This window comes from Phycomyces blakesleeanus (genome assembly GCF_001638985.1).
Source record: "Phycomyces blakesleeanus NRRL 1555(-) unplaced genomic scaffold PHYBLscaffold_7, whole genome shotgun sequence".
In the NCBI taxonomy this organism is placed as follows: domain Eukaryota; kingdom Fungi; phylum Mucoromycota; class Mucoromycetes; order Mucorales; family Phycomycetaceae; genus Phycomyces; species Phycomyces blakesleeanus.
Window position 1 is genome coordinate 141,692 of NW_017265140.1, and position 19,724 is coordinate 161,415.

At 36.1% G+C, this 19,724-nt stretch overlaps 6 protein-coding genes across 6 annotated transcripts; 3 read left to right on the forward strand and 3 right to left on the reverse strand.

The window, feature by feature from the left end:
• Positions 1-1,804: 1,804 nt before the first annotated feature.
• On the reverse strand, positions 1,805-3,602 carry PHYBLDRAFT_180724 (hypothetical protein; the record flags this gene model as incomplete). Its single annotated transcript, XM_018438355.1, has 6 exons — positions 3,012-3,602; positions 2,450-2,659; positions 2,307-2,392; positions 2,141-2,222; positions 2,009-2,031; positions 1,805-1,960 (listed from the first exon to the last, which is right to left on the reverse strand). The coding sequence occupies exons 1-6, from the start codon at positions 3,052-3,054 to the stop codon at positions 1,805-1,807; spliced, it is 600 nt and encodes a 199-aa protein (XP_018293270.1). The 5' UTR covers positions 3,055-3,602.
• A 3,445-nt stretch (positions 3,603-7,047) lies between these two features.
• On the forward strand, positions 7,048-8,320 carry PHYBLDRAFT_110658 (hypothetical protein; the record flags this gene model as incomplete). The annotated part of the gene is made up of 4 exons (XM_018428177.1): positions 7,048-7,151; positions 7,387-7,533; positions 7,590-7,662; positions 7,748-8,320. The coding sequence occupies 4 exons, from the start codon at positions 7,048-7,050 to the stop codon at positions 8,318-8,320; spliced, it is 897 nt and encodes a 298-aa protein (XP_018293271.1).
• A 2,564-nt stretch (positions 8,321-10,884) lies between these two features.
• Positions 10,885-11,443, reverse strand: PHYBLDRAFT_110625 (hypothetical protein; the record flags this gene model as incomplete). Its single annotated transcript, XM_018428175.1, has 3 exons — positions 10,885-11,070; positions 11,150-11,203; positions 11,285-11,443. 3 exons carry the CDS (start codon positions 11,441-11,443, stop codon positions 10,885-10,887), a joined length of 399 nt encoding a protein of 132 aa, XP_018293272.1.
• Positions 11,444-11,750: 307 nt separating this feature from the next.
• PHYBLDRAFT_155021 (hypothetical protein) lies at positions 11,751-16,636 on the forward strand (the record flags this gene model as incomplete). The annotated part of the gene is made up of 21 exons (XM_018433376.1): positions 11,751-12,074; positions 12,305-12,377; positions 12,443-12,512; positions 12,577-12,640; positions 12,706-12,850; positions 12,902-12,955; positions 13,020-13,068; positions 13,128-13,213; positions 13,304-13,401; positions 13,472-13,808; positions 13,896-14,076; positions 14,165-14,253; positions 14,333-14,651; positions 14,737-14,822; positions 14,893-15,023; positions 15,096-15,195; positions 15,269-15,378; positions 15,609-15,722; positions 15,785-15,913; positions 15,989-16,089; positions 16,522-16,636. 21 exons carry the CDS (start codon positions 11,751-11,753, stop codon positions 16,634-16,636), a joined length of 2,775 nt encoding a protein of 924 aa, XP_018293273.1.
• A 593-nt stretch (positions 16,637-17,229) lies between these two features.
• Positions 17,230-17,883, forward strand: PHYBLDRAFT_143495 (hypothetical protein; the record flags this gene model as incomplete). Its single annotated transcript, XM_018430994.1, has 1 exon — positions 17,230-17,883. The coding sequence occupies one exon, from the start codon at positions 17,230-17,232 to the stop codon at positions 17,881-17,883; it is 654 nt and encodes a 217-aa protein (XP_018293274.1).
• A 97-nt stretch (positions 17,884-17,980) lies between these two features.
• On the reverse strand, positions 17,981-19,600 carry PHYBLDRAFT_186332 (hypothetical protein; the record flags this gene model as incomplete). The annotated part of the gene is made up of 6 exons (XM_018439224.1): positions 17,981-18,475; positions 18,567-18,763; positions 18,835-18,898; positions 18,964-19,337; positions 19,393-19,456; positions 19,519-19,600. 6 exons carry the CDS (start codon positions 19,598-19,600, stop codon positions 18,105-18,107), a joined length of 1,152 nt encoding a protein of 383 aa, XP_018293275.1. The 3' UTR covers positions 17,981-18,104.
• Between the last annotated feature and the right edge of the window lie 124 nt (positions 19,601-19,724).

Consider the following 19,724-nt stretch of genomic DNA (forward strand, 5'->3'; position numbering starts at 1 on the left):
ACACTAGGGCCGCCTACACCTTCCACCAAATCATCATTCAAATTAACAAACTGATGAAATGGCTCCCACAACTGCGCACCACTAGGATCATTAGGAAGGTCCATGTAGCTCTCTCTTCCATATGGCTTTGGCCAAATGAGGTTGACTTCATCACAGATACTGATTGCCGTGCTGGTATAATTGTGAATCGCAAATTGCTCAATGAGAAAACTGGCGTTTTGGCAACCCTTTGATTTGGACTTTATCAATTTTGAGAAGACACCAATTACTCTCTCCATTGAGCAAGTGGAGTAGCATCGCAGGGGGCCTTGCTGCTTGATGATATAGGGTATATGGACCAGGTAATGTTGCACTGGTCAGAAAATACTATGAGACAGGGTATTATTCTGGACTTGTTGGTATAAAAACGAGTGCCAGTGCTTGAAGTATCTATTATTAATATTTAAAAAATGGTAATAATCAGCTATTTGTAATGATAATATATGAGATGTATAATAACTTACAACTCCATCTCGTCAAGCAATTCTGATGTCAACATCTATTGCAAGGCAAGCGCGCAACCTTTCACGAGAGATAATAGAGCTGTTTTGACAGCCCTATTTGGTAAATAAGGCATGACTAAAGTGGGGACAAGATATAAGAGAAAGTCAAGCCAGTCAACTGCGCGAGTCCCATCGATCTTGGCAAATACATTGTCAAAACTGCCTTGAAATGAGGTGGGTATATATTTTCGTGAGCTGGTGATACAGTTTCCAATTGTTACAAGGTCTGCTCTTGGTATATGAAAAGGGTATTCGGTGGTATTGAGGGTATTGTCTGGATGGGTATAATAAAATTTGGTTTCCTTTGTGAAGGTGATGGTAATCAGGTCATATACGAGCTTCCCAATCCCTCTTCCAATTAAATGAAGTTCATCTAATGCAAAAAATGATGATCCAGAGAAGGTTGAGAGTTGAGTATATATGCTCGGCTGGTATATGTTCTTGGACTATTACAAGCAGTTATTTAGTATGAAAAAAAGATGGCTAATTGAACATTTGTATACTTACAGGGTTGCCTACTTTGAAGTCTTCCAAAGGTCTTAATGGGGCGGAACTATCCTCAAAGTACATGTCATGCCGTCTGTTAGCAGGGCATTTGCCTTTTGTCTCATAAAAACGGCAAGCAAATAAACTTGTGTGGGAACCAATGTGAGCCATATCAGCTACAGCTGGAATATCACCAGAAGCAAGCAACAGATAGACCTTGTATCTACACAGCTCTACTCCATTGTGCTTGACAACCAAGCCATGTGTCTCAAGATCTCGCAATTCATTGATAACGGGTATAAGAAAGGAGTCCAAATGAGTTGGCGTCTTGGAGCCAGGCAAGATTGCCAGTTGCAAAAGGTATTTGTTGGTATATCTAAGTATTTTATTAGTAACTTTTTTTTTTTAAAAATTGTAATAATAATAATAAATAGTAATAAATCAATTAATTACCTGATGGATGGGTCTAGGTTAAATATTATGCAATGGATGATGGTATATGAGTTTTTGCCTTTCTTTTGATTGAAAAACCCATCGGTATAAAGTCCAATGGCAATATCGTTAGGATTAGAGAAAAGGCCCTGCTGCACCAACTGCTTGTAGTTGTCACCGTCGAAAATATTGGTGAGCTGACCAGCTACAGATTCCCGGTTTGCCCTGTAATGAAGGAGTTCTCTTGTGACTGGATCAGCTAACATTCGAGAAAACATATCACTGACTGACATGAGCTTCATACTGGCGGTTGGTGTTTGATTTTGCTCAGTATCAGTCTTGTATCATGGTTCGCCGCAGTCGACACAAGATTCCTGGTCGTCATTTATCCCATACAATCGGCAACCACTAGGACAGACATCATACTCATGGCCCTTGATGCTTGATTTTGACAAGCAAAGCATCAGCTGTTTCACCATGACTGATTCTGGCCCCGGGCTCTAAGAACAAAAGGAATCACACACTCCTTGTTAGCAGCTTTTAATTACAATATAAGACATCAGTACAGTTACTATTTTAAGACAAATGATGTAATGGCCTCTTTTGTCCTATTCAATCTGGAACTTTTAATAGTTCCGAGCCTATCAACAGCTCCATACAATCAAAAGATTTTTTTTTACCCAACATTATCTCATCATGGTCCCAGATGATCGTATTAACAAATCGGACGATATCTCTGTAAGCTGCTCTGGCAATTTTGTGCTGCAGCATCAATTGAGAGAGGTGGATACTCATCAATTAGGTCCCGGTGAAAGTATTGCTGCCAATTCTGTCATTATCATAAACGTGAGCTTCACCCTCCCTGTTTTTGAATGTACAGCCGTACTTGTAAGAAACAACCTCCCCGACATCCATGGCATCCATGGTATGTTCTGTAATAAATTACTTAGTATCTGGTAAATAAATAATACAATTACAATTTTTATTACCTGAATCTCTAATAGATTCGTTGTCAACAGTAGAATCATCAATATCAAGTTCCATTTCAGTGTCCTTTGAAATATAATAGGCAACTCCAGCTACTGTTGCCGAATCTCCTTTGTGAAGTCTTGTGATTTCGCAGCTTCTGGTAGTTATCAAACTACAAGACAAATCGATCACATTGATGTTGTTGTGTAGATAATCTATCTCTTTGCTGGCTGGCGTTGGGTGAAGTCATATTGTTTGGTTTGGTACGTATGTGATATATAAAATAAAACTGCAAAGAGGATTTTGGTGTTATTTGTGAAATGTAAAAGGGAGCTTTATATACTCTTCATTTTTGGGTCTAGTGTGTACTGCAATTCTTTCTATATATACAGTCTCATCAATTAAATGAAAGAAAATTTTAGCTTCCGCCAAAGTGAAAAAATAACATCCTTAACTCTCTCTTCATTGTTTGTCTACTTTTACTTAAGAAACCACTTTCAAAATCATTGGAATAAGAATATATAACCTTTAAATATTAAGAAAAATAATTTTTATTGAAAGTTTAATATTTAGTAACATCACCACGGGCTTTCTTCATACGGGCTATGCGAGTTGGCATAGACATGCAGTAGGCCTTGCATACTGCAACCGGTATTTACTTCTATTCTTCATGGATAACCTTGTCTAGCTCCTTAATAGTTCTTGGAGCTGGTACTCTTGCCCTTACCATTCGACCCAAATGAGCCCATAGGTTCTCAATAGGACTGAGATCTGGGCTATTCGGCGGCCATTCCATTATTGGTACATTATGGGTCTTTTTCCAGTTCTCAACAAGTTTTGACTTATGACAAGGAGCATTGTCTTCTTGGTAAAGAAACTCCCCGTTATGTCTTTCACTTAGGCGACCATAAAATGGGAGCAACTTTCTTTCCAAAAGGTTTATATAGCCAAATTGGTCAAGGCTGTTAATAATCGTTTTTAGTGGGCCTACTCCTCCTGCCCACACACAGCCCCAAACCATCACCGAACCACCTCCAAACTGTACTCTAGGCATGATACAATCAGACTTGAACTTCTCCAGAGGAAAGCGCCAAATTCTAAGGTTTCCATCCTTTGGGAAAACCATAAAGCGAGACTCATCGCTCCAAATCACACGATCCCATCTTTGATTGGTTTCTTTGCAACGTTTAGCAAACAACAATCGTTTCTTTTTATGTGTTCTGGATAGCCTTGGCTTAAACACAGGATGGCAAGAAGACATTCCGATCTTACGAATAGCTTTGCGGATGGTATTCTTGCAAATGTACTTGCCAATCATGAGTCTCATGGCGTTTGTGAGTTCTCCAAGTGTGGCATTACGATCTTTCTTCGTTTCGTTTTTAAGCTGGCGTAAATCTCTCTCACCCAAAATTGATAGACGTCCTTGGCGTTTTTTTGTTAATGGCGTGCAATTCTGTTTCCATCTTTGAACTGTGCTATGTACAGTTGTCATGGGTATGCCTGTCTTCTCCGAAATGGCAGTCAATGAAATATTATGGAGAGCACCACCGATAATAAGTCCTTTTTCATAGTCTGAAAGCTCTTTTCGTTTCTTAGGAATACTTTTATTGATTTGCTGAGACATTGTGAGATTTGAATGAGAAGAGTTTTTAAAAAAAGCACAACAACTTTGCATTAAAGATGTTCTATTTAGTTGGGTTTAAACTTTTTTCTTTCATTTATTGTATGGGTCTGTATATTTTATAATACTAACGATGTAGCAATAAAGACAACTGTCGTAGAATTACATACTTGTAAAGAGGAGTTTTAACACCTTCACATTGGACATATACAGAGATCTGAGAATGCTGTGATAATAATTTCATATATTCTAAGTATTTCTTGAAAATAGGTGTAGTAGACATATCAACTATTTATTGGTTAAGCTATAAGAATCGTTCATTGCAAGAATAAATTCAGCAAAGAATAGAAAGATCAAATGAAATAAAGAAAGTAAAGTAAAGATATATAGTGTTAGAATTAAGGGTAAAAGAGGAGGATAGGGATTAAGACAAATTTCGACGCGGATTTAGTCTGAAGAAACATCACGGAAAAAATAATACGTGTCTAGAAGTGTATTTTTTAATTTACCCCGGGATATGTTTAGAGGTGTATTTTGCAAGAAAAACAAACAAACATTGACTTATCTCATGAACAATGTAGCAGAGATAATTTATCTAATAACGAGCAAAGATAGAATGAAGTATCCAGTAATATATATAAAAGAGATATAGAATCTCAAGTTAAAAGAAGCTTATAAACGAACACAAACCTCTTGTTTTCTTTGCTAAAGGTCGGCCTAAAAGTCTTATTTTAATATATCTCATTCTAACTTTATATCTTTCAACTATCATGATTTGTTTCTATTCCTTTTTTTTAAGGTACTTCAATCGTAATAAAAGAGTATAGCTGACATCTATTACAGTGTATGGTATTAAATGTTCCTTTGAATCTAGACCTAAGGTGTAGGTTACTTATAAGTTGTGTTTGTATCGTTACCTAATTTTGTAATATGATAAGCTGTCAAATCTACAGTTTTCACCTAAAATGGTTGCCTAGATTAAAAGCAAAAACCTTTGTTTCAATATCAAGCTTGATATATCAATTTAAACTTAGAGAATCGTAAATCTAGTATGTGATACAATTAGCAAAGTTACGAGGCTTTGAAAGAGTTTATAAAATATTTGTATTTATTTTTATATATAGATATCCCTACAGTGATAATAAAAAATATTTTGTTCAATATAAAATAGAAAGGCATAAATGGTAAAGAAAAAAGAGAACCGTTATATAAACAATGTTTGTGACAATTAACGGTAGGAAGAAAGGATAGTCGACACATTTCCACAAACATCGCAAAGAGCATTAAAAATTAAACCTTTTTACCGTATTGCCTTTTTCCCGTGGTAAATTATTAAGAGCAGAGTTCTATATAATGTGTATTGTGGCTCACGTTCCAAGAAGCTAAAAAAGCCAGAATATATCGCTTTACTGCTTAAATCAAGATGCGGAAAGCAATTAAAGGACGTTCTCTCGCCCCAAGAGGTCAAAAATTGGGATTTCTCGTTTTATATCTATGAGAAACTTATCATACTAGATATTGATAAGAAACTAGAAGAAAAAAGTATATATTAGCGTAAATAACTATAGTCAATTCAGCGCCAAACTCTTATTGTGCAGATCTCACTTTAATATTATAGATATACAAATCCAAAAACATCAAAATACTTGAGTCGAAATGAGCACGGACTAATTAAAGAAGTGGCATTGTACAACGTGTAACATAATCTTAACTGTGAGATACCAAATGAAGAGCCTTTAAAGTTGTTATGGCCAGAGTGAGCTATTTATGTGTTAATCTGTTTGATATGGACCACTTCATTTTTTTTTCAAGTCATGGAATATATATATATTGCGGGTAAAAAAACACACAAAGTTAGTCATGGTATGTATACTCATGGTAGGACATAATTCTTTGAATGTTATATGAAGAAACATGACTACTTCTTTGTTATTTTTGACTTGCATTGTTCTTGTTTACCTAAAAGTATTTAATTCTGAATGATCAGAGATATCTTGAGTAGATAAATTTGAGTGCATTGATACCTATTAAGCTCAAAATATTATTTGGGATGAAACAGTGCTTTAAATAGAAGCTTGTTTTTGTAACGTTCTAGTACTACTTCATACAAAAAAAAGTTTGTTAGGACCGAGCCGATCTGTCAATATTATACTGCAAAAGTAATATAGACACACCAAAACGACAAAATCAAACTATTGCCTTAGGAATAGGGTAATCAGCACATGTTATTTTCCTTTCTCCCAGTCCTTGTACTTGAACCAAATGAATGAAAAGTAAATCCATACCCGTGGAATGGTAATTGCACTGGATCAACCACAAGAACTTACTGCATTGAATTACCGATAGTTGCACAATAGTGCTGCAGTCTAATGAAATGTATCGAGCAAAATTGGAATATAGAGCTTGTTTGGAAAGGAAAGGGAGTACGAGATCTTATGATGCCAGAAAGCAAGTGACATCTACAATGCACAGTACATATAAGACTTCTTAAACATGCACTGTATTCTGCATACCTACAGGATTTCATGCCTATTGAATATCATAGTGCTATTCAGCTGATCTGCCTATAAATGCTCAATGCGAGTGAAGAAGCAGAAAAAAGCAATAAATAGATAGAAAAACGAGTTGAGTGTCTGATTGTCTCCACTTTTAGAGATCTTTTCTAACTAAAATAATAATAGTAATAATAGCAGAACTCTGATCGTACTTTAACTGTCCTTTCTTCCTTTTATTGCTTCCTTCCTTTCTTTCTTTTTCTTTCTCTCTTTGTGTATTTGAATTTAATAGCCAAATCCTCTTTTACAAAAAAAATGCCTCAACTTCAAATATTTCCATCATCCAAGTCCCAGAACATGTTTCTTAATAGCAGAAAATCAACCTTGTGGTAAGGTAGAGAAGCCAAATAATCTTTTGGTTACCACGCACTATATTATATATAAATATAAATATAAAATTATATATATTTGATCATAAATTTCTACCTACATTTATCGTAGGATGGGAAATTTAGAGGCTTGGATGGACGAGCGATACCTTCAAGAGCTTTGGACGTCTATTGGTGAAAATGTGGTTGTCAAACTTATGAGGGACAAGAGAACTAGGTATAATTTTATTTTTGATATTTTGGGTTGCACTATCAAACAATTACTTTCTTGAGAATGCATATGTACATATCCTTTCTGCGTTATTATTCACGGACTCTGTTTCCTTTTCCACTCTGTCCTGACATTTTAACACAATATTACTATTACTATTACTATTACTATTATTAATATTAATATTCTTATTATTATTTGCTCGAAACAAAACCTAATCTAAATTGTCGAATTTTCTTAGTATTAGCGAAGGTTATGCTTTTGTTGGATTTGTATCAAATATGGCAGCCCAAAGAGCGCTGGCCACTATTCATGGAACACAGATCCCAGATACAAATCTTTCCTTTAAGCTTAACTGGGCTTCAGGGGGAGGTATTCAGGATAAAAAGTGAGTTTCAAGGTGTGTTAATGTAGCCTATGCTGACTTATCAGGTGTGTTTTTAGAGAAGATCGCTTAGAAGAATTCAGTCTTTTCGTTGGTGATCTTGATACTGAAGTAGATGAGACTTACCTCTTGGTAAGTGTCTTTTTTTTTTCTCCCATAATAATAATAATAATAAACGAGTGAAAATAATGAGTATTCCCTACATTTTGGCTATCAGTCTTTTTTCCAACATCGCTACCCTTCTTGCCATTCGGCTAAAATTATGACTTATCCTACTACGGGCCAATCAAGAGGGTTTGGATTCGTTCGCTTCCATGACCCGATAGAGCAGCAAGAAGCCTTGATAGAAATGAGTGGAATGTATTGCAAAAGCAGACCTTTGCGTGTATCCCTTGCTACTCCTAAAAACAACCAACTCAGATACCAGCAACTATCTCTAAAGGCACCTGCACTCATTCAGCAACCAACCAGTCCAAATAATACGACTGTATTTGTTGGTGGTCTGTTATCTGCAGTGACCGAAGATGAGTTGAGATGCTACTTTAGCCCGTTTGGCGAAATAAACTACGTCAAGATCCCTCCCAACAAGAGCTGCGGATTTATACAGTTTGTCTCTAGACGTTCTGCAGAGGTGGCAATGGAGCAAATGAATGGATTTCAGATTGGATCATCGCGCATCCGACTTTCATGGGGACGAACGCATCAAGAGAAGCCGCATGGACCTTTAACCTTTGCATACCCACCTCACACTACGACACATCCAGACACTGGACTTAATTACTCAAGGTAAGAGTGCACAGCTCATAAAAACAATTCAAAATGATATACTTATTATATTTATTCTTGTGTAAGTAGACCCCAACAAGCGCCTCATTCAACGCAAAACAGTATGTCTATAGACAGGAACCCAATGTCGTCCTACCCTACGTCTGTGCCCCCTGGATTATGCACCTTTCACAACCTTTCTCCTCCAAATTCATTTAGCAGTCTTGAATTTCAGCACAGCTCCACAACTCCTTTTTGGGGTAGTAACAAAGTCACCCAAGTACCTAATGTCCAGGTGCGATTAGGTAATGGGATCTATGAGTAAAGACTAAATTTGGATAAGACACTACGACAAAAAGCCAGAGTATATCAATGGAAAACCAAACCAAACCAAACCAAAAAAAATTATACTTTTATAGCCGGCCAAACAGAAAGCTTGACTACCATTTTCGTATATTGTTTCGTTGGACAATAGCAGTTATTGATGCTTACACATTTATTATTATACTCTACTATACTTTATTTAAAACTTGATATTTTGTTAATCTTTATTTCTATACATCCACGCTTCTGACTACCTTTCTTTTTTATCTGCCCAACTTATATTGATACACTTTTCTTTTAAATATTTTCTACCATATGCATAAAGTTCAACATGTTTAAGATTTCTTATCAACAATAATAAAATAATAATAATATCACACAGGAACTATATTAAATGCATATCAGTGTTTATTTCATAACAGCCATGTAATTAATGAGTAATTTTGGTAGAAAGCAAAGCCAAAAACAAATAAGCAAGAACATAAACAAGCAAGCAAACAAGCAAACATACATACATATTATTTATGTAGGTACGAATCAATTAACAGAATAGAATCCACAATCTCTAACAAAATAACAGATCTACATTTATGTGAGTAAGTTGGCACAATTTAGGTTAATTTCAATGAAATAGTCACTGTTTTAAGCTTCTACCAAGTAATATCCAAAACGTCTTCAACTGTTTACTGTGTATGCGTGTCTTTAATTAATAAATATAAGACAAATATACTTAGATCAACACTATACATAACTAACAAAAGATGTATATTTCAAATGCTGTGAAGCAAAAGAAAGGTGGGATAATAAACATGTTCTCTAACCACCATATACCAACCAATTAAAAATTCTCTCTTCTTTCTTACTCTATCGAGGTTAATGGATGAAGTACCCGAAGTTCAAGGTTTTACCTAAAATCACAACCCCACAGAAAATATTGACACATGCTAATTGTTGGAATCATAATAGATAATGCTGGTCGCATATAAAAGAATGACGTTTGCTATATTGCATACACACATCAAAATGTTCAATATATGCTTTTAGAGACAGTAAAAATACGCTTTAACTACTTGGGACACACTAGAGGTTTGAATCATATATGGATTTAATAGCTAGCTTTCACGTATCTGTTTTCTTTAGTTTGTTGCAGATATCGCTTTGTTCAATTCGTTTTTAATAGCAGCTACTTAAAGTAAACTGAAAAAATATCATTTATAAAAAGAAGCAAATATTGGTGGTTTATAAAGAAAAACAAAAGTAGTCAAGTATACCACTTGCCTTGCGTCTTGGTGATTAACGGAAATTTCGGCATAGAAGACCTACAGTACATCTAATTAAGCTACCCATTCTGTCTAATAGTACTAGTAACTAGTTAAGCTGACTGAAGATCAAGAATTAGAACAATTATACTCTGCAATTTTGACAGGATTATACTTTATGAGTGTACCTATATGTGGGTGTTCTACATTTTTCTTATATACAGTCCTATGTATATATTTAAGAGGTACAATTGAAATACATGTGTGTTAGATGAGTAAAAGAGTTTTTTATTTGTATTTTCTAGTAGACCTGTCTATAAAACCAATTAACATATTACTTGCTTATAAGATCTAGCTAGATAAATGCCACAAATTATGCCATATTATTTATGGTTACCTTTATTACAAATATTCATACTGTGGTGCTAATCTAAATGACATACAGAAGCCAATTTAAGAGCCTGTTTGTTATGACTTTAGAGCATCAGTTTCAATTATACATAAATTATGATACAGAAAACTTTTTTTTTGCACAAAAGATTTGCCGACCTTTCTATCAGTATATTCCTAGAATTAATCATATAATTCTCTATATAATTCCAAACAGTAAATGTGCTGTTAATTAAAACGATCAGGAAGACTAGAATTTAATGAACCGAGACGCATATCAATTGAACAAATGAGTAGTGGGAATACTCTTATTTTATAAATGACACATCTTCACTTCATATCCTTTTGTTCAAAACAAAGTATAAAACCGCATCTTCACCAATATCATTTCTATGTATTTTAGTGTCTATTAAAAAAAAAAGAAAAATACCCTTCAAAAGGTTCGATTCTTAAAAGCTTATTTCTATTTTATTTTTAAATATAATAATATTGTATAGGTGATAGTGTTTTGTTACTGAGAAAAAAAGTTACTCTTTAAATATTTAGATTATTTAAAATACTCAGTGAGGCTGACTTGCTTTAGCGGGTTTCGTAATATTTGAAATTCAGGCCACAACTACCAGAAAGAAAAAGGGCAAGAAAGAAAGTAAGTAACCAATATATCAAAGAATACTTTCTTTTCTTTGCTTACTCGAGCAACAACTCTTCCACGAAGCAACCCCATGGGAACCGGCCCATAGGTCCTTGAGTCATTCGAATTACTCATATTGTCACCACTAAGCCAGAGGTGTCCATCAGGAACCTGTTGCCATTAAATATCATCAATCACTACTCTTTCTTTCTTTCATTCTTTCTTCCAAGCATAAATCAACTCAGCTCACATTGACGTATTTTCGTTCCTTTTCCGTGACATCAAAGCAGACACTGTCTCTAGGCTAAAAAGGATAGACAGTTAGCAGCTATATTATCCCACACAATTCCTCAATTTCTATCGCAGCGGAACGAAATATACTTACTGTGCCTACAACTCTTTTCAGCACAGCTCTACCAGGAGCATGAGGAGATATGCAAACTACGACGTCGCCAATCTCTGGCTCAGAAAAGTATCCTGAGATGTGATCAGCCAATATGATGTCTCCAGTCATGTTGAAAGTCGGGAGCATGGATGGTCCCATGCACTATAGTACACATGAGTTTCTACTATTTCATTCTTATTTTATTTTGAGAGGCGTGTGATCTTACAAGTGAGATTTCCGCGACATGCCGGTTATACATGTGAGCAAAGCACATAAACCGAACAGTTATACTCGCAGCATGTACGGCATATTTACCGAACCGCAGAAACCTTGAGTTGAATCGTTGGGACATGCCTTGATGAATGAAAAAAAAAGACTCATTATCTGCCTATACATTTGGCTTATTCAAAGATAAAGTGACTGCTTCAGGTCCATTTGACACTTTTTTTGGTCTGCTCAACACTCTATGAACCAAGTGGCATTTATCTCTTGTTTAAGATCCCAACAGAGCCAGATCATGACATTGGGTAGTTTGCGTACTTTGGGCCTTAATACTCCCATTAGAATGTCTAATGGCATTCGTGTTGCATTGCCTCGAACAACACAAACTTGTACATATACCCAGCGTCACCTTTCAACTAGTTTGCCTCGTCTTGCAAAAGCAGAGAAAACCAATCCTTATACAAGTACAATTCTTTTGCCAAAGACCGAATTTCCATTGCGCGCCGATGCAGCTAAAAGAGAGCACGCTTATCTCGACCGTTGTACCAAGGACCTCTACCCCTGGCAGGTAAAGTAAAGAAACAAGAAATAAAACAAAAATGAAACTCCTCTACATGGCTTCAGAGATATTGGTATCAAAGATAGTTTATTATTATTGTTTTTTTTTTCAAAAACACATAATATAAACCCATAGCTACTATATCTAAATGGAACTGCTGCTATGTACATATACATATACATATACATATATATATATACATACATATTCTTATATGCATACACATGTGTATGTCTTAGTTAAAAAATAACCCCAAGAATACATTTATTCTTCATGACGGACCTCCTTATGCAAATGGTGGCCTCCATTCAGGTAAAATGAGAGACATATGATTATTCAGGGAAATACCAACCTCCTTTGATACCGGTGGGATGTAGGTCATGCCATGAATAAGATTTTGAAAGATATTGTGAATCGCCATAAACTTCTTCTTGGACACAAAGTGATGTAAGATAGGATGTCAATTGTGATGAAAGTCTGTATAATTGAGATTTCTTGTGGATAATTACAGGTATCGCCCTGGGTGGGATTGTCACGGTTTACCAATTGAAATGAAAGCGTTGGAGCAAATTAGAGTGGGTTCATACTTCGATCGATCCGTAAAACAAAAAAAGGTCTTATATGTCTCAATTGGCTATAGAAAGAAGGCAAAGAAGCGAGTCTATCAGCAACAGAGATAAGACGTCTAGCAAGAAAAAAAGCAGTAACTGAGGTCGAAAATCAAAAGAAAGACTTCATGAGCTGGGCTGTTATTGGAGATTGGGATAATGCCTATATGACACTGAGTAAGTGAACAAGATATTATAGTAGAGCATCTGATTTATGCCTTTATCAAGCCAAGGATTATGAAATCCGTCAGTTGGAGCTATTCCATGATATGATCAAAAAAGGTATGTTTAAATATCCTGTTACAGTATAACTTCTCGAGCTCACGTTAAAGATCTGTATACAAAGGATACATCTATAGACAGCTGAAGCCAGTATATTGGTCACCCTCGTCAAAGTAATAAGTTAAATTATGGTTATAATACGATGTTGATCCTAATAACAACAATAAATCAGATCAGCACTTGCAGAATCCGAATTAGAATATAACGAGAAGCACGTATCTCAATCCATCCATGTACGCTTCCCTATCAAAAAGCTTGGTATGTATAAGAAAAAAAGAAGAAGGTGGCACCCGTTTTACATCATATAGAACCTAAAATATTATATATATACATACATATATATACCAGCCCCAAAGCTCGCCGACAAATGGAAAGATGTTGTACCTATCGATAAGCTTTATGCCTTGATATGGACGACTACACCTTGGACAATCCCTTCCAACAAGGCAAGCAATATAATTACTATGAATAGATGAATAGATGAATGTATAGTTTAAACTTTTCTATATAATTTAGGCTATTGCAGTCCACCCAGACCTCGTATACTCTGCTGTCGAAGTATTACACGGAGATAAATCAGGTGTATATATTGTTGGTCTCGACCGTCTGGATGCTTTTAAAACAGAGCTAAACATCACAGAAGAGGATCAGATTCGCCTCCTGGGAAATGTTAATGGTTCAGAATTGGCGGGTACAGAGTACACCCACCCGCTTTATGAAACTACTCTTCCTATGATCTCTGGAGAGCATGTAACCGCTGAATCTGGTACATGTCTGGTTCACACTGCACCTGGTCATGGTATGGAAGATTATGAAGCTTGCTCAAAGCTGGGAATCGAGCCTTTCAGTCCTTGTAAGTTTGTAATATTATTTTGAGTTGATAGTGGTAGTAAGATTGTGAGAATTTATCAATTCTTTCTTCTTCTTATTATATATGTAGTGGATGACGAGGGAAGATATACAAAAGAAGCTGGGCTTGGGCTCGAAGGAAAAGAAGCTTTTACGGATGGTAACTCTATGGTTATTGATGCACTTACAAAGGCTGGTGCACTGGTTAGACAGCGTGCTTATACACACAAATATCCTTACGATTGGCGTACAAAGAAGCCTATCATGCTTAGGTTTGTGGAATATATTTATTTACTTTTTTTCTAAATATAATTAAGCCTATGATATACTAATTATATATATAAATATTTCTTGACCCAGAGCCACATCCCAGTGGTTTGCCAATGTAGAGAACCTTCAAAAGGAAGCTGTCAAGGCTCTTCAATCTGTTAAGATGGTTCCTTCCGTTTGTAAGTATACGAATATCCAAGCTACCAAGTAACATAGCTAATACTATATATATATATAATACGGGGGGTTTCTATAAAGCTATGAAGCGACTTGAGCAATTTACTCTTTCACGCAAAGAATGGTGTATTTCTCGTCAGCGCTCATGGGGTGTGCCCATTCCCGCACTTTATGATGTAGAAACAGGAGAAGCTCTTATGACAGACGAGTCTGTTCAACATATCATCAAGGTGTTTGGAGAACGTGGTACAGATTCGTGGTGGGGAGAAGAAGATGACAACATATTTGTTGCTCCCCAATACCAACAAAACGGAAAGGTTTACAAAAGAGGTTACGATACAATGGACGTCTGGTTTGATAGCGGAACCTCTTGGACTATGCTAAAGGATATACCTGACAGGTAAGATAATTATACTGCTCTTTTTTTATATATTTATGAATAGATTCTTAAGAAAGTACCCGTAACATATTGTATACAAATATAGAGACCCTACACTCCCTATTGCTGATGTATATTTGGAAGGATCTGACCAACACAGAGGATGGTTCCAGTCCTCTTTATTAACATCAAGTAAGTTTGGATTTATACTTTTTCGTAAGATATATATTTGCTGAATGAATACAAACTACTATATTTATAGTTGCTACCACCGGAAAAACACCTTACGGCACTCTTATTACTCATGGATTCGTTCTTGATGAAGAAGGACACAAGATGAGCAAAAGTCTCGGAAATGTCTTGGTGCCTAGTGTTATTACTCGTGGTGGAAAGGTAATACATATGTAATTAATACATATCTATCAAAAATAGTAATACAAACATACTTACTGATATCATTTATAGGACAAGAAGAAGTCTCCTGCCTATGGTACCGATGTCCTTCGTTTGTGGGTAGCAAGTTGCGAATATACAAAAGATGTAGCTATGGGTCCTTCCATCATTGGTAAAAACTACATATTCTTATATATATAATTTATTTATTTTTTAACAACATCTTGTATTATTATATCTTATAGCCCAGATATCCGAAAATATGCGCAAGATTCGTACCACAGCTCGTTTCATGCTGGGTAATTTGCATGATTTTAACCATACAGATATAGTGCCTTATAACCAGCTCAAAGAGGTACATAAATATATTTATTGATAATGAGCAAGCTATATTAAATTAAATGTTATGTAATTTTTGTACATAGATTGATCATTATATGCTCCATGAACTCTACCAATTCAATAATCGTATATCAGAAGCATACGACAGCTATTCTTACAACAAAGGTAAGTTGATATATACGACGAAAACGTTTAATTATCGCTGTTATTCTAATATTTAGAGTAGCTATCCAACTTTTACAGAATTTTACAACAAATACTTTATCTGCCTTTTATTTTGATGTAATCAAGGACCGTTTGTATAATGAAAAGGCATCGGAAAACTCACGACGCATGGCACAAACCGTTCTTTTCCAAGTAAACACTAATATTAGAAGTACACACAACATTTGATTTACTCAACATTAAAAAAAATCCAGGTTTTGAAGTCATACACTACTTCACTTTCCCCTGTGGCATGCCACACAGCTGAAGAAATATACGAAAATTACCGTTCAATGACACCTCAACCAGAATCATCAGTTTTCAAGACTGGATGGTTGGTAAAGGTACGTATCACATAATAAAAGACGTGAAATATAGAATACTAAAGAAAGTGATTGCTATTAAACTAATTATTTTAGGACTCTGAATGGAAAAACGAGTCATTGGAAGCCAAATGGGCAATATTGAAAGAGTTGAAGGGTCAGATTAATCAAGTTCTTGAACTTGCTCGCCAAGACAAGTACGTTTTTTTATGTTTCACTCGATTCTTTGGGAATGGGGTTAATTAAATGTTACCCATATTCTTTTAGGGTTTTGAAGACATCCCAAGAAGCCGAAGTCGATGTAGTAATCAATAAAGAATCAGAAGCCGGAAAGACTGTTCATTCTATGGACGGTAAGTTTTCTTTTCTTATTATATTCTAAGAAAATAAAACAAAACAGAAAATACGAAGCTATTACTTATACAAACACTCACACATATACATGTTATAATAGTCTCAGAGCTGTCTTCTTTGTTCTTAACTTCCCGAGTAAATGTTCATGACGCAAACACTGCTATTAGCCGACAGTTTGAGAAGGAAGCAGTCTTAGGAGGTAATAGCAAAACAGCTTTATTATTAGATACTAGACTAAAAGCGTGAAAAATTATACACCGAATAGATGGAACAAGATGTAAGATCTACACACAGCGAACAGAGCAACACAAGTGCCCTCGTTGCTGGAACTACCAAGCTTCCGAAGCCGATACACTCTGTCCTAGATGCACCCAAGTTCTGAATGCTTAATTTCTTTAAGATCAATAGAAAATATAATTGAGCATAAGCGTTTTATCGTAACTAGAGTGTAATTTAGAGGAAATTATATATATACATATACATATATTCCAAAAATCTATCAGAGATCCAATGCTTATTGAATGATCTTATCTTTATAACTAAATCATTCAAATATGAAAGATCTCTTTAATGTAAATATATATATATGCACATTTAATCTATCTTGATTGTAATGTTCTCTTTAAGTCTGATATTTATTTATTAGTAGTCTACTTTAAAGAAGGAAACCAAAGAAGAAAGTTTCAACACATGTTTATGTTTATATATTCAAAAGAGCATTTTTGTATAAAACGATAATATACACATTCATACAAGTTTCTGTAAGGTTATTGATAGTTGTAGCGTTCAAATACTATATCTCTTTGTATCATAAATTTGGATCAAATCAAAGAACTTAACCGACAAGATACTTGAGTGCGCGTCACATAGGTTTCCTATCCCATACTCAACTAATCCAAAATAATAATAATACGCACACAGACACAAACACACTCTTAAATACGATCCTTGAAAAATCTGACAAACGTTTCACAAACTTCTCTATGTTCAAAGTTTCGCAACACCTTCGACCACTTGTTTTGGTGGATTTCGATCAAACCATCACAATCAAGGATACAATCGAGCTTCTTGCCAAGACTGCATTGAGTCTTACCCAGAGTAATCTTACCTGGGACTATTTTGTGGATGCCTACATGAGAGATTATGACCAAGTTATTCGTCAGAATTTTATGGATCCGATTGTCAAGGAACGTGCACTTGTCAAAGCAGAGCAAGATTCGTTAACCAGAGTCACAAAAAACAACGTGTTTAAAGGTTTAAAGCGACAGGATCTATTGGATGCTGGCCGACGGGAAGCAACAAAATCTCTCCGTCCAGGTGTCATTGATGCTCTCAAACAGATCTCACCATCTGATCAGCTACACATAGTGTCACTCAATTGGTCTAAAGACTGGATTCTTGGATTTCTGGATCCACTTGGATTGTCCCAAGCCCAAATACATTGTAATGATCTTGTATATGGTGGGGATGGTATTTCGACAGGTGTTATTGAACAAAATATCCTTACAACACAAGATAAGAAGAGAGAAATGGATCAAATCATCAGCTCATCACAGCAAACGTCTACTGTGTACATTGGTGACTCTCTAGGCGATCTTCTACCACTAAGTAAGTTGGTTACGATATCGATTATGTAAATGCAACTAACAGTTTTTTTTTTAAAAAAATCGTAAATGAAGTCAATGCCGATACAGGAATTGTTATTGGTAACAACCAGACTTTGGCAGATGCTATAAAGGAAAACGGCTTTTCTATTCAACCCCTTTCTTCTTCCAATAACCACCAAAAAACCATATATTGTGTGGACAGTTGGGAGGAAATTAAAGATAGTATGCTTCTGTCCAGCGGACATGTTTAATCAATGCATCTGTTTGTATGTGTTTTGCACCTGCGCGCGTGTATCCTCCAACAATGTCTCCATCTCTCTCTTTTGACTTCTAACATCGTCTACTACCCGAGTCAATCGACGCACAGCATCGCGAGCAGCCTCAATGTCACGTTCCTGCTGTCGTACTTTGGCTTCTACATCGTTCTGATCAGTCAATTGGCGGAGCTTATACTCGTACAGAGCTTCGAATTGATCTTTCAATGGTCGCGATCCAAACGCACTCGTGTCTTCCTTTGAGGGTTCGGATGCACGCTCTTCAGCATCACGAACACGGCGCTTGAGATCTTCTAGTTCGCGTTTTAGGCGATCTTCCTCTTCCCGTTTATTAGCTGACTTTGGACCTAAGAGAAAGTTTCAGAATTAAGCACAGGCCAAAAAAGAATGAAATGAAATGTGGTTTCCTATGTTTTTATTTAGCGAATTTTTCTTTACCTCTGTCGTCCCGGTACTTTCCAGTGCTCACACGGTCTCTTAGACTTCCTTCATATTCACTTCCAAAGGCCTCCTGGAGATCAGGAGGAAGAGTTTTGGGAATAATAGTGCCTTGTTGGCGTTGAGAAAGGATATGGAAGAATGTGAGACATTGGTCCTTAGTGATGGCGGTTGTCCGGTTAACATTCACTAGGGCCCTGTAATATAATATATATTTTAATAAACCTTAAGTTATCTCAATTAGGCTCAATTGGACTCTTTAGTTTACCAGGCATTAGTCAAGTCGGTGCGAGAGAGGCCGAGAGATGAATAGAAATCCTCAAATTGGACAACTGAATAAAAATGGTTATATATATATATATATGTACCTGACAATATCCAATGGATACCAACTTACATTTGGCTTTCTCACTGTTATGAGCATACTTGGAATATGTGCGCTGATAAGACTCCAGTTCTTGTGATGTCATATCCCACGAAAACTCTGGGGCGCTTTGTGGTAGTGGTGGTTGTGGGATGTTATGCTGAGGCGAGTAAGAATTGTATGGCGCATACGTGTTGGGAGATTGGTAGGCATATCCAGTTGGCTGTGCGTATACTGCTGTTTGTTGTGGTTGGATTGCAAAAAAGTGCGATTTGTTTGGAGGCACGAGATGAGGAGGTAAACTCATTGGTGGTTCAATGCCATTGATGCAGCTAAATGTGAGGTGCATGGCCACACAGAATTCTTCAAAATCAAGATTTCCATCCTTGTCTATATCAGCAAGATCCCTGTAGGTTTATATTATAAGCTTAAATGGTTGCCACCGAGACTTAGTGAGTTTACCAGATGCGTTCCAGTCGATGAGGAGGTAGATTGGAATTCAAAAGAACATCTCTAGCAGTTGCGCCTAAAATAAAACAATAAAGATATAAACACCCTGTTCTGGATTGTAGAAAGAGAGAGATGTACCAGGCATGTAGCCATTCATTTGCCCTCTTGCTTGGAAGATCTCTGCATATTTAGCTCTCTCTGCAGGTGTAATTGGGTTCATCGTCAATGGAATAATAAAAAGGACAATAATACAAAAAAAAACGTGCTTTGTTGAATTTCAAAGCGGAGCGGTTACACGAGCCAAAAATAGACATTGTCCAAGCAAAACCAACCCTTGCTTGGCT